The sequence below is a fragment of the Palaemon carinicauda genome, chromosome 16, assembly GCF_036898095.1.
Source record: "Palaemon carinicauda isolate YSFRI2023 chromosome 16, ASM3689809v2, whole genome shotgun sequence".
Lineage (NCBI taxonomy): Eukaryota > Metazoa > Arthropoda > Malacostraca > Decapoda > Palaemonidae > Palaemon > Palaemon carinicauda.
Genome location: NC_090740.1, coordinates 124,457,767 through 124,471,600, shown reverse-complemented (window position 1 = coordinate 124,471,600; position 13,834 = coordinate 124,457,767). Strand labels below are relative to the sequence as shown.

Below are 13,834 nucleotides of genomic sequence, written 5' to 3'. Positions count from 1 at the left end.
CATGGTCTTCTACTGTCTGGAGTAGAGTTCTCTTGCTTGAGGTACACTGTTCTATCTTATTTCTCTTCTTCTATTTTATTTTTTCATTTTGTATAGTGTATGTATGAAAGGTCTATTTTAATGATGTTGCTGTTCTTAAGATATTTTATTTCAATTGTTCCTTCTCTTGTAGTTTATTTATTTTCTTATGTCCTTTATTCACTGGGCTATTTTTCCCTATTTGGAGCCCTTGGGCTTATAATAAATAATAATTAATGATTAATAGATAATGAATAATAATTAATAATTGATTATTAATAATCAATAAATAATAGTTAATAATCAATAAATAATAATTAATAAATAATAAATGATAAATAATTAATAAATAATAAATATTAAATGTTAAATATTAAATATTTCATAATAATAATAATAAATAATAATGATAAATAATAATAATAAATAATATTAATAATAATAATAATAAATAATATTAATAATAATAATAATAAATAATATTAATAATAATAATAATAAATAATATTAATAATAATAATAATAAATAATGATTATTAGTTGGCAGCCATCTATCTCGACTAGAATACAGTATGAAGAGCGACAATCCCGCCTTCCCCACACTACCCAGGCCATTGTTCCATCCCCCTACTCCCCTGCCATAGAAGGATGTGGTATGAGGTATAGGGTTAGGCAACTGAATGGGCTAAAGTTTTATCCTAAGAAGGATAAAGCACGGAAAGAAGAATCCCTCTCCATCAAGGGTAATCAACGCCCTTGACAAGTTGGAGAGTTGGAGAAGGGAGTGGAGTCTTGATTGCCTGACGCCAAGCTGTTAAATCAAGGGGTCCTCCTAAGCCCCCAGCTCCCCTACCTTAGGGAGGTGAGAGAGAGAATGGGATACCCAAGGCTAACGAGGAAGATAAACCTGACCTCTGTACAAATGAAGACAGATTCATTTGATGATTTTCATGAATAGTAGTAAAAAACGTAGCGTTATTAATCCGAGTTAAAGGAAGAGGGCTTCCAGTGGTAAACAAATGGTCAAATGTCATTTCTGTCTTCATGGTAAATAGAAATTCTTCTCTGCAAGTGACGTGTCATCTCCAGTATAGCATTGGAGGTGCTGTGATGGGTTTCTATAGAGCTTGGAACTTGTGGGTCAATAGAATAAGCTTAATTTTATGTGATATTTATTTCTCTTATTATGACATTAATCATATCTGGAGACTAAGTTTCAGTTCAGGCCACGATCTTTTTTCAGGTACAAAACCTTGACTTACGATGTTTTAAGCTCTGTACACAAGATGGAAGAAAGTCTTAAGAGATTAAAACGTGCTCGGGACAAAGGAGCTCAAGGAGGATCTGATGCAAGTGGGGGACTTTCAGATGATGACAAGATTAGAAAACAAATTTCTCTTGATGTAGAATTTTTTGGGAGTCAGGTAAGTTAAGCATTGCTAGTTTTTGTAGTGATGAAGCATATGAGTACTTAAGTTATAAACCCATTTTGTATTTGTAAAATGCATTTTTAGTAAATTCCCTTTTACACCCAGTGAAATTGTCCTATTACCAAATTTGAAGTAACTCAAAACCGTGGAATTATATTTTCATGAATCCATGAAAAGACATTGTCACATCCACTTGGTTTTATCATTGTCAAGTACATTGATATGAGACAAGACTTCAGATGATCTAATCTATGGTCTAACTTTTACTTAGTTTGTCAATATCTAAAATATATTATATACCTTCTTTTATAAATAATTTATTTATCTTGTTTAGTCATACGACTGCTACTACAAACCTTATTTACAATCTTTGGTAAATTTTGTGTTGATTTTCAGAAAGTTATCACTCAGTATTATTGTTCTTTAGGGTCTAGGCCAGTTTGGCTTAAGTAGTGCTATTTTTTAACCCACAATTATATACTGTACAGTACTTTTCATTTTATTTTCAGCTTGGAACTTTGCAAATAAATTTGGAGTCAGTGGAAGCCTTTGGCAGCCTTTTGGTAATGGTCACAAGTGCACGTGATGGCAAGTTTGTACCTTAAGCTATCAAGCTTCATCTACATTAATATAAGATTTGATAATTTTTATGACACTGATTTGTTTTATAGCACTTGAATAATATATCTTTTATTTTTAAATTATTGTTATTGTTTTTTGCTGTTTGTGAAGCTATAAATTATAAAGTAATATAAATACTTTCGTTATATTTTGAGCCTCTTTGGTTATCAAATAATAATTTTCTAGAGCAGACAAAGTCTCTGGTACAATATTTTAATGTAACATCCAATTAGATTGGAGCATTCAAGTATCAATTCCTCAATATACAAATAAGGAAGCAAAAGCTATACATCACTTATGTGGGATCTCCTGTCGCTGTGGTAAGTACCGGTTTCATCACATCTCATCATGTTGTCACCAAGTGATTCCCTTCTTTTAATTGGAGGAATTTTAGCAGATGATTTTCCCTTACTCTTAACTTCCTCCTGTTCTTCAAGCATGCCCAAAACTAGGTACTGTATTGTAAAATACTTCCATAAATTGGTTTGGATGATACAGCCAGGGATAGTGTTGTACTATTTACCAATGCAGAAATTAGGCTATTTAAGGAGGATACAATTTAGAAGTTTGTTTGTGCGGAAGGTAAGACACTGCTCTGTACTGTACTCATGTCATAAATAACTCTGGGTAGGCCTTCATCTGAATCCTCCTGTATGATGGGTAATTTCCCCTGATATTATATTAGTTACTTGTAGTACTGTATTGTAAAGACCAATTCAAGGTTGTGCATTGTTTATGGTTCAGTATGTGTGTGTAGTTTTTTATACCCCTACAATTTATCCGCTATATTCTTAATTCATTATATGATTCTGGTCTATGTGTGGCTCCACTACATTATTTCCTCTATATTGATGCAGAACAAGTTAGAAGGAAACTTTGGCTTAGTAAGAAACTAGATGATTGCAGCTAATCTAAAAAATTTTCATCCTTATTTCCATCAAAGTCTGGACAAATTTGTTCCTATGCATATACAAACCTTTTGACCTTTAAATACGGACATGTTTTCTGCAAGAGTTAAAATGGCTGTTGAGTTTATTAGTAATAAATTATTAAAATATTGAATACACATTGACATTAAATCATCAAAATATTTAATATACATTAGGAGTGCTATTAACAATAGATAATCAAAATGTTAAATAGTTTAAGGCTCATAACATTAGGCTAGTATGTTTCTGCTGATAATCTCAAAGTTTGATATGAAATGAAGCCATCTAGCCCTGTTAGAAAAGGTAGACTACTATCAACAAATGCTTACAACACTGAAATACAGGGTGACGTCAAAATTCAGTTCTGTACAGTACTGTATCTTGAAGATGAGTATTATTATTATTATTATTATTATTATTATTATTATTATTATTATTATTATTATTATTATTGTTGTTGTTGTTGTGTTTCGGTAGGAGACCTTCTTTTATACAAGTTTGATTGAAGATAATGGCTGCTTCAGTGGCATTGATTTTATATTATTATTATTATTATTATTATTATTATTATTATTATTATTACTACTACTAGTTAAGCTACAACCCTAGTTGGAAAAGAAAGATGCTATAAGCCCAAGGGCTCCAACAGGGAAAAATAGCCAAGTGAAGAAAGGAAATAAATAAACAATATGAGAAGTAATGAACAATTAAAATGAAATATTTTAAAAATCAGGAACAGCATTAAAACAGATATTTCATGCATAAACTATAAGAAGACTTTTGTTAGCCTGTTCAAAATGAAAACATATGCTGCAAGTTTGAACTTTTGAAGTTCTACTGACACTTTTTCTATTGATTTAATCTTCTTAACAGCAATGCAATTTGCCAGTAGCTATGCAATAATTCTTATTCTTAAAGAGGATATATATTCATCAGCAAATGAATTAATTCTTTGCTTTAAAAGTGTTTATTTGAACATATACATGTTCAAATGTACATTTTTTTAAGTAAAGAATTTATTTGTTTGCCGATGAGTATATATCCTTTCTAAGAATGAGAAAAGCATAGCTACTGGCATCATCATCATCATCATCATCATCATCATCATCAGTAATAATATTTTGTTGTTTTATCATTCTTTTTCACAAACAGGTGTTTTGATTAAAATCAGAAGACGCCAATTTCCGTAAATCCCTCCAAGATTGTTACTTAAAAAAGTCCAGCCTGTGACTAAAAGAAATGTTAGTCGTTCATCGACTTGAATGATTAAACCTTATGACTTAGTAAACAGGCACACTGCTTCAACAATCCAGATTCAATGCACATAAGGATATGATTCAAAGACCATTACTTCAATAAAGTCACAATGCACGCATGTAGCATAATCACAACCATAAACCATTGAAGTGGTATTGAATTTTTAATGGAATATACAGTAATTGTTTTCCTCTTTGGATCTCTAGATTTCTCTTTGAGGAACAGAGTTGAGTAATTCAGTTTATGTAATTATTTGTTTCAATTTAAGACGTACAGCAATGTGTAGAATATAGAAATCCTTTTGATGGCATTTGTGGACTTTGAAAAAGCCTTTGATAGGGTGCACTGGTCAATTCTGTGGAGAGTTCTGCATTATTGTGGAGTTCCTCATTATGTAAATTTGATTAAGTGTTCATGTGCATACCAAATGCAAAGTTAATGTTAGTGGAGTCCTATGAAATGACTCTCCTGTGAACAGTGGAGTATTCCAAGGGAATGTGCTGTCAATTATGTTGTTTATCCTTCTCATGGATTTTGTAGTGCATAGAAGTTGGAGAAGGATTAGACTGGATTGGTAACTGGAAATTAGCTGACTCAGAGTATGCTGATGACGCTGTCCTTATTAGCAGATGCTTTCTTACAAGAATGTATGAAATATCATATGAGGTTGGTCTTAAGATAAATAGAAGAAAAACAAATGATGAAAACAGAATATGCAGTGGAAGACAAAATATCATAGGAAGGAGAAAGGATTATTGAGGTGGAATCATTTGAATATTTAGGAACTTTGATCTCTAATACGGGATCTTTAGAATTGGAGTTTAATGAAAGATTGAAAAAAGTAAATCAAACTATGGCTAGGTTAGGTAAAATTTGGAAATTAAATCGCCTGAAATTACATATAAAAATCAGGCTATACATCAGTTTAGTGAGATTGGTGTTACTGTATGGACATGAGTCGTGATAGGACAATGGAACAATATCCAACAAATTTTGAAGATTTGAGAACAAAGCCCTTAGAAGAATATTTTGAGTTAAATGGCATGACAGGATTAGAAAGGAAACTACAAGAAATTAGTTGAGTGCCATATGTAGGGGTAGATGGAGATGGTTTGGGCATGCTCTTCGCACCCCTCAAGAGAGATTAGTTCACCAAACTTTCACCTGGGCTCCACAAGGGACTAGAAGAGTTGGAAGACCCTGGCTTACATGGCTGAGGACTATGAAGTGTGAAGTAGTGGATTAGTATTGATTTAAAAGCTCAAAATAGAGATGACTGATGGGATTCTAACTGAGGCCCTTTGCGTCAATAGGCATAGGAGGAGATAATGATGATGAGGAATTATTTGTTTTATAATCGTACTCAACATTATTAACTGTACTCTTCTAACACAAACAAAAAATATCTATTCTTACTTCAAACTCCACTGGAGAGCATTTGATCTCTAACTTGAGTTTGATTTTTAATTTGATTTTTCTTTGTAATATGACTCGCCACGCCTTCAAAATATTAATATGTAATGTTACTATTAGGAACAGTATTAGTAGGTAAAATTTATGATTTTAACACCTAATTTTTATATAGCCTACCATTTTCAATGTTAGAAAGCTTTTGAATTTTCTACAAGCTAGTAATTTTGCCATAAAAATTGCAGAAGTATTTCGATAATATGAATAAGAATTTGAAGAGCTGGGATGATCTGCTTGACAGACCAAGAGACGAGGCAGCGATGCAGGAATCTGGTGCATGCTCTTTCCATCGTCCCTCGTTGGAAGTCATATTTATTTGGTTGGTTTTTTTCCAGAGTATACTTGACTACATTTTTTATTCAATAAAAGGACAAAGCATTTTCTTGATTCAAAATCTTCTCTGTTTACTCATATCATTAAAATTAGAAATGAATTTTGCATGTCTAGTAACTTAGTTTAGAATACCTCAAAATAATTTTCTTTGAATAGGATTAAAGTACGTTTTCTATTCTTATTAAAGTAAACTAATCTAAATTACTCAAGCCTACACCATTTTTTATGTGTATTTGTCAAATTATTAATGTTTTTATACAAATATATTTTGCTAAAATTTAATCAAACCAACCAGTCTAAGAAGTATTTTAAATTCTACTAATTAAAATGCTTATAAAAAGAAGGGATAAAAATGTTGGGTTTGGTTTTTTCAAACTTCCAGAATTATGATTATACAGTCATGGAATGAGTTAAGAGGTCAGATATATAATTTTATATAAATATCACTCGTAATAAGAATATTGATAGGAATTGCATACCAAATTACATATTCAACAATTATGAAACTACACTATTCGAAGCCGTAGTATTTTTCAATCAAACGCATGAACTTTGATGTTTAATTAATACAGTAGTTATATTGTTTGCACAATCATACCATTAGTGGTTTGTAGATATCTAAAACTTTTCTATAGTAGACCTCATATCATAAAGATCTTTCATCTGTAAAATCCATATGAATCTACAATGTCTACGTATCTAGATTTCTATATAATGGGACGTTAACTCCGTTGACGGATCAAGATATTTATCAACAATAGGTTGATAAGGAGTTTAGAAATAGCAGTTTAGTAAGCGATAAATAGCTCGAGTATTACACACATAAAACAGCTATTGTTTACGTTGTTATATGTGGAGTAGGCCTACAACTAGTGTAATGTTTATAACTAAGATATCTTAACAATGTTGACTATTACTGATCCCATGATTATATGCCGTAGTTATGAATTTCGGATCAATAACAGCAATTAATTCCTATGATAATTCACGAAGTTTACCATGAATATAAACAAGATTAGTACATTCTTCTGGTCTGACTAAGCCCATGTTGTAGCAGTTCATCATGAAAAAAAAGTTTCTGTATTTATGGGTAAGAGCCTGTGCTTGTAAAAAAAATCGTCCATAAAGTACATAATTATGAATAAGTGTCACAGGATATGTAGATTGTTAGGAGTTGAAGCCAACTATCTTAGTCCTATGTCAAATGTTAAAATCAATTACTCTAAAACTGTTTGGGTTGCCTTAGTTTTGTGGATTATTATGAATAGATGATATGCTTACAATGAGCATGAAAATACGTAAATTTGTAATTGAGTGATGTTTATTCTAAGGTATCACATAATAGTAAAATTAAGGACAATTGTTAGGGAAGACGTCTATTTACAAAATTATACGCAGTACGTTACATTAAAACGCTCCACATGAAAAAATGTATAATGTTTAATCTATTAAACTTCGTTAACACCAGTATGATAAAACTATTTTATGCACACAATGAAGGGTTGCTTCTGTTTCAAGGGATAATATAATAAATCTTAGAATATTAAACCAGGTCTATACTTAATTTTTTTTATAAATTCAAAGCCTTCTATAACAAGTAGGCTAATAATCACATTTTCAATATATATATATATATATATATATATATATATATATATATATATATATATATATATATATATATATATATGTGTGTGTGTGTGTGTGTGTGTGTGTGTGTGTGTGTGTGGATATTATCGTGTCCCTTTGTGCTAGTATACTTCTTATTCCCCAGTAAATATTGCGCAGTTCATAGCCTATAACTATATAAGTTAAGTAATATAATATTTTTATTATGAATAATAAACAAAAATTACTAAAATGCTTTCATATTATGAATTAATTTTGAAAACAGGTTTTATCCATAGCTGTTAAATATATTATAGTCTACCCTAAAAAAGTTTTCTTTGTTTGGAAGATACGTGTCGTTTTCTTTGTCTAGACACAGGAAACGAATTCGGTAGGTACGTTCATGAAGTACAATTAACAATATATAAAAATCTTGCTTATACAATCGTATATTTCATTAAATACTAAATTATTTTCATAAAAGTATCATTTGATAAGGCTATTATAGTTCATATAGTCTATTGGAGGATTATTTAAATATTATTAAGCTAAAAAGATGATTTTAGCCATTAAATCAATGCATAGAAACGCAGAGTTTGGTGGCGGTCTCTGATTGGCGGAAGCAAATCTTTGCTAAAGAACCCACCTTCAGGGAATTTATTCACAAATCGGGAAATTTTGGCGGTGTGGGGCAGAAAATTCAATATGTTTAATCCTAATCTATCGAGGATTTATTGCAGAAATTTAGTGTTTAGCCTATCAACATCCACAATGTTCCATAGAATTTAACAATAATTTTCTCTATAGACAAATATCAAACAATAGAAATTTGTTTTCAATAAGTAAGATCAGGAATGTGGAAATTTAGTGTTCAATAATATCTCATTTATGTGCATGGCCTGCGTTTTCCTAAGCTTTCCTAGTTTATGACATTCAATATAATTGTAAATTCATGATCTTTCAGAGCACGCATTAAAACCAGAATAGTGGGAAATCTTATCATTTTGTTAAGAAAGCCGAGTCTTAGTTTTTGTAGTTTTACACATACAATTATTTAAACAAATGCGTAGTATAATATGATTACCGAAGCTACAAAATATAGGACTACGACAATTAGTTTTGATTAAATTGTGCTGAAGAAGGGTAACAGAAATTACTACTGATTTAGGGACATTTTAGGGCTGCCTAGGGGGGGGGGGGCGGGGCGGGATATCTTTACAGGTGTAGAAGATCAGTACAGCCATAGACACGAAAGATGATGGAACTGAATTTTAACAAAAGTGTTTCTGTGAAATACGAAGTCAATGGGTAAGAACACATTTGTCAGGTTTGTTTTTATTACGTTCTCGTGAAGGCTTAATTAGTTTAAACGCCAGAGGTTTGAATAGCCATTGCTTCTCTTACAAAGGTCTTGAATTGGCGAAGAAGTTTTATACTGCCATTTGCAAAATCGTCCTTAGCACGTGATTAGTTCCAAGTTTTCTGACAGTGGCTCATGTTAATGGTTATCATAAGAGATTTTCTTACCGTGGATTTGCTATGTATTATCACATAACAACACGACTCTGTTGCAATGAGGTTTGAGGTCCGAGTAGAAACCATAAAATCACGTAATCGCCGGTGTTACTAAAGTAATAAATTGAGACTAGCCTTAAGCCAAGATTCTATAACCAGAGTCCATATCACATTTTTTGGATTTTATTAAATCCAATGATAAAATTTGAAGGTTGCATCCTCGCAAATCTGGTCAATGTTGAAGTGTACTGATTTTTAATTATATATTTCGATTTTATGTTGAATGCAAATTGATTTGTTCACCTTTTTTAATTGATAAGTTCTTGGTATTGTTGACATATAATGATAACTGCGTCATTTGTACATACATTTTGCCTAGCAAAAGTGTAAGAAAGATCCGTAGGTGGAGGATAATTTTAGACGATAGGTATCTTGAGTTTTTAAGGCATATAGCGTTTGAATACACTCAAAACAATTCATTTGTAGACATATAATTAAAGTGAATAACACCAGACAACCCATATATATATATATATATATATATATATATATATATATATATATATATATATATATATATATATATATATATATATATATCAAAATCATTGTTTTACTAATTCTCAAAATTAATCTTTTGAAATAACTTTGCACATATTTTTCTACAGTCACCATTCATGTTTACGCACATACAAACAATCCTTGAATTTATGCTGTATGAAATAAATTGCCTTGTATTCATCATCATCATCTCCTCCCTTTATTGACGCAAAGGCCCTCGGTTAGATTTCGCCAGCTTCTAAATCAGTACTTCTCCGTGTAATAGTGCCTTTATACCCTTGTGTGTTTTGAATATCTTTCCAACGACTCTCTCAACTCGGCTTTCGAACAGCTATGCAGTTTTGTTGAATAAATCTATTACAGATTCTTTCCTCTGCGTCTGAAGCCTATTTTAACTGTCATCAGCTACGCCCTCCAATTACTTTCTCTCTCTCTCTCTCTCTCTCTCTCTCTCTCTCTCTCTCTCTCTCTCTCTCTCTCTCTCTCTCTCTCTCTCTCCTCTAAGCTGTTGTGAATAGAGGCATTCCTCAATCCATGGTATTTTATTTCGATTGTTTAAGGAATGTGTAGTCAGCTAGATAGGCTACAATATTTCTTCAACCGTCATCGCTAATAATTAATTTCGTATGTTTGTAAATTTTAGTATTTTGTAAATAGTGATTACAACGTTCCTTCCACCTTTTAGTGAAACTCTCTCTCTCTCTCTCTCTCTCTCTCTCTCTCTCTCTCTCTCTCTCTCTCTCTCTCTGAAGGTATTAATCATCTAATCCTTTGAAACATATGGATGTGTTGGAAATTGGAATGCCAAGATGTAAATTATTTTAAGATTTAGGTTAAGTCTGCCTTAAACAAAAATGTTTTAAGGATTAGAGTTTAGACGTGTAAACACTTTATACCTACTAGACGTCCATATGAATTTCAATGAAAATAAGGAATTGTCGACGGAAGAAAAGTATATAAGAGAATTCAAGACGTTTATTTAGATTTTTTTATTATACAGTATACATATTCCTTGAGAAACCTTTATTAATACGATCTATTTTTCAATTCAGTTTTCATCCGTTCACTTTTTCTTAATAGTCCACCAGTGAACAGGTATAATCACCTCATTGGTTATAACAACACAACTAGAAGTGGGCGTGGTTTCTTGTCGGGTTTTGCGACTACTGTGAACAGCCAAAGACAGTACAGTGCTAGACAGCAAAAGTGGTTTGCTCTGCGGCCGGCTTTCTCGCTATACACATAGCAAATGGTCTTTGTTCTCTACGAATTCTAATTATTCTGTTTTACTCTGTAAATATGATGCCTTATTCAGTGATGACTATCGTGTCTTCCTTTCATAATAAGGTAAAATATGATTTCGTTTTGCAGTAGTTCGCTTTCAATGGCTAAGTGATTAGTAGGTTTCATGTTGAAATGAGTCGAGTGTGTGACTATAACTCAAATGCGTAAGACTACGACAATTATAGCCTCTTCAGCTAATTTAACTTTAATAATCAATGGAAGAGTTTTGCTAATTTCGTGGACGTTGTAGATGGTGGTGTTTTCAAAGGTTTTGTTTACATAGTTTTCTAAGCAAATATGTCGCGTTAACTCTAGAGACTTAAGAATTATAACAATTTATCTAATGTTAACGAAGTGAAGATTTGTGTAGGTGTACTGATGGGTACTTGTGAATTGAATGTTCAATTTAACCCATCGTTATCGTATTTAAATAGTTCCACAACCTTGGAATGTAAGCTGTGACATCGTTTAATTGTCACTCTTGATCTGGAATTACTTTAGGGAACCAAGTTAAAAATAACAGTTGTTAAATCATGCCTATGTTACGAGGCATCTTATACAGTCATGGGCAAGCTGCCCTTCTGGCAATAATCACGGCTTTTCCTAAACCAGTCATAAGTAGTCTTGTGTACAGCAATGCTGTTTTTTTTTCTTTTTATTAATAGAATCTGGTTAGAAGTATGGCCTATGCCGGTGACTGTACTGTCCACCCTTTGCACTTTCTTTTGAAACTGGTATACGATGTAGGTTAGTACTTATGCTTTATTCCAATTGAGATATTTGCTATTATTTGTCATAAGTTGGTTGCAGAATCGTTGTAGGTTAGGACGAATTTTGTTCTGAATTACGTTTGGTATGCATCTGGGTATTTGGTGGGGGCGGGGTCATGTAAGAATTTCACCAGATGAGGGTGGGCCACGAATTGATGGTGGTTTAGGATTTTTTTTTAAATGTTCATATCTGTATCACAACGGAGTAGTTTTCTTCCATTTAAACTTGAATGAATGTAACAAGGAACTAGTATTTTGCATTTGTTCTCGGGTTTTAAAACGGAAATTGTCCCCGGTGATATCATAGGGTTCCTGGTTCCTAATTGCTCACTCCGCAAAATAAGTTTGCAGCCACTCTATCGCCTTACAGATAGGTGCAAAGCTTCTAAGTTTATTCTTATTGTAATTGAACTTATTTTACCTGTACCATAAATAGATTAATAATGAAATTATCAATCTTTACTTTTATCCCATTTTACCTTGAAATCAGACAGGATAACACCTTGCAATCATCAGTTTTGGAAACCTATTGTGGTCAGTTTGGACTTTTTAAAATCGTCTTTCATGTGCATTGCTCTACTTAAAAATGTAAAACTGATTGCAAGTGATATACACGATTGCTCAAACCGTCAATAATTCTTTTATACTTTGTGAGCTAAGCCACTTCTAGTCGAATGGATGGCTATAACTCTTAATGCGTTGGGCTTACTACAATTATAGCCCCTGCAGCTAATTTAACAATAATAATCAACGATAGGGTTTTGCAAATTTCGTGGACGTGGTAGATGGTAGTGTTTTTAAAAGGTTTTATTCAAGTAATTGTGTTAAGCATAGAGATTTGAGATTTATAGCAGTTATGTAAACCTAACCTGAAGTAGATGATGATGAGTGGAGAAGTATTGAATTGAAAGCTCAAGATAGAGACGACTGGCGATATCTAACCGTGGCCCATTGTGTCAATAGGCGTAGATGATGATGATGATAGATGATGAAACCTAACCTGAAGTACAAATTTGTCTGGTTACCCCTTTTATGAGTAGGCTACTTAGTGAATTGAATGTTCACATTTAAGAATGTTTAAAAAAGACTCGTATCTGAATAATGGTTCTACAACTTTGAGATGTAGGCTGTGACATCGTACACTATTATACGATGTCACAGCCTGCATCCCAAAGTCAATCTTTATTTGAAATTACTTTTATGGGACCAAATTAAAAAAAAAAATACATCCGTTAAATCCTGCCTGTGTTTATTGGTGACATATTGTGCAATCTTGGACTTGCTGCCCACTGGTAATATAGTATTTTGCGTTTCTTGTTAAGTTCTCAGTTTTTTGCAAAGTGGACTTGGACACTTTTCCTATGTCACGTACAAACTGTCGTCTAATACATAGGGCAATCTAATGGCTCTATCTTCGTTGAAGTGAGTTCAGTTGTAGTACTGTTAAGTGGATAAGCTTGTAAGTGACAAGGTTGGATTTTCCGATGGTCCAAAGCCGGGAAACCACGATGAAGTGAGTGCAGTTGATGGTAGGTCTCTCTCTCTTCTGGAAATCATATATCGTGGGAAAAGTTATATTTGTGTAGAATGTTATTTACAGGATAAATCAAGTTGATAAGTTTACATTTTAGGGATAACTCAAAAGTTCTTAAACAATTATTAGACGCGTTGAACCTTCACATCTCACTCAATGATTTTTTTTTCGGAAGATTATCATTTCAAGATTTAAATTCCATTGATTCAACTTTCCTCATTAGATCATTTATCCTTGGAAAATTTTCAGTCATTTAGTTTATCTTGCAACCTTGCAATTTAGAAGGCTGTACATTATGAAGTGTAGCATACAATGCTGGTTATAACCTTGCATACCAGATACTTAATCCGTATGAGCTATTCTTTTTAAGCCCATTTAACATATTTTGCTCTTTTTAATCATATCTTATACGAATAAACATTGCCTTTGTCCAACCGATATGGTGCAGCTTTCTTAGTAATGGTCAGAAATTGACTAGTTTGTCTTTCTGCTCCAAGAGACATC

General features: G+C 32.4%; 1 protein-coding gene and 1 long non-coding RNA gene across 3 annotated transcripts in view; both read left to right on the top strand.

Moving 5' to 3' along the window:
- The window catches only part of Cog2 (conserved oligomeric Golgi complex subunit 2), a 108,952-nt gene extending 106,744 nt beyond the window's left edge, over positions 1-2,208 (top strand). The window contains exons 12-13 of the mRNA XM_068390034.1: positions 1,262-1,442; positions 1,958-2,208. Coding sequence (XP_068246135.1) covers positions 1,262-1,442; positions 1,958-2,053 — 277 coding nt within the window. The 3' untranslated portion in view covers positions 2,054-2,208. The remainder of the gene's footprint in view (positions 1-1,261; positions 1,443-1,957) is intronic.
- Positions 2,209-8,908: 6,700 nt separating this feature from the next.
- Positions 8,909-13,834, top strand: part of LOC137655130 (uncharacterized) — a 30,086-nt gene continuing 25,160 nt past the window's right edge. The window contains exon 1 of one of the 2 annotated variants that reach the window (XR_011046830.1): positions 8,909-8,974. This is a non-coding gene — a long non-coding RNA (uncharacterized lncRNA). Of the gene's footprint in view, positions 8,975-10,981; positions 11,090-13,834 lie in introns of those variants that run through there. The other variant, XR_011046829.1, reaches the window with a different exon arrangement.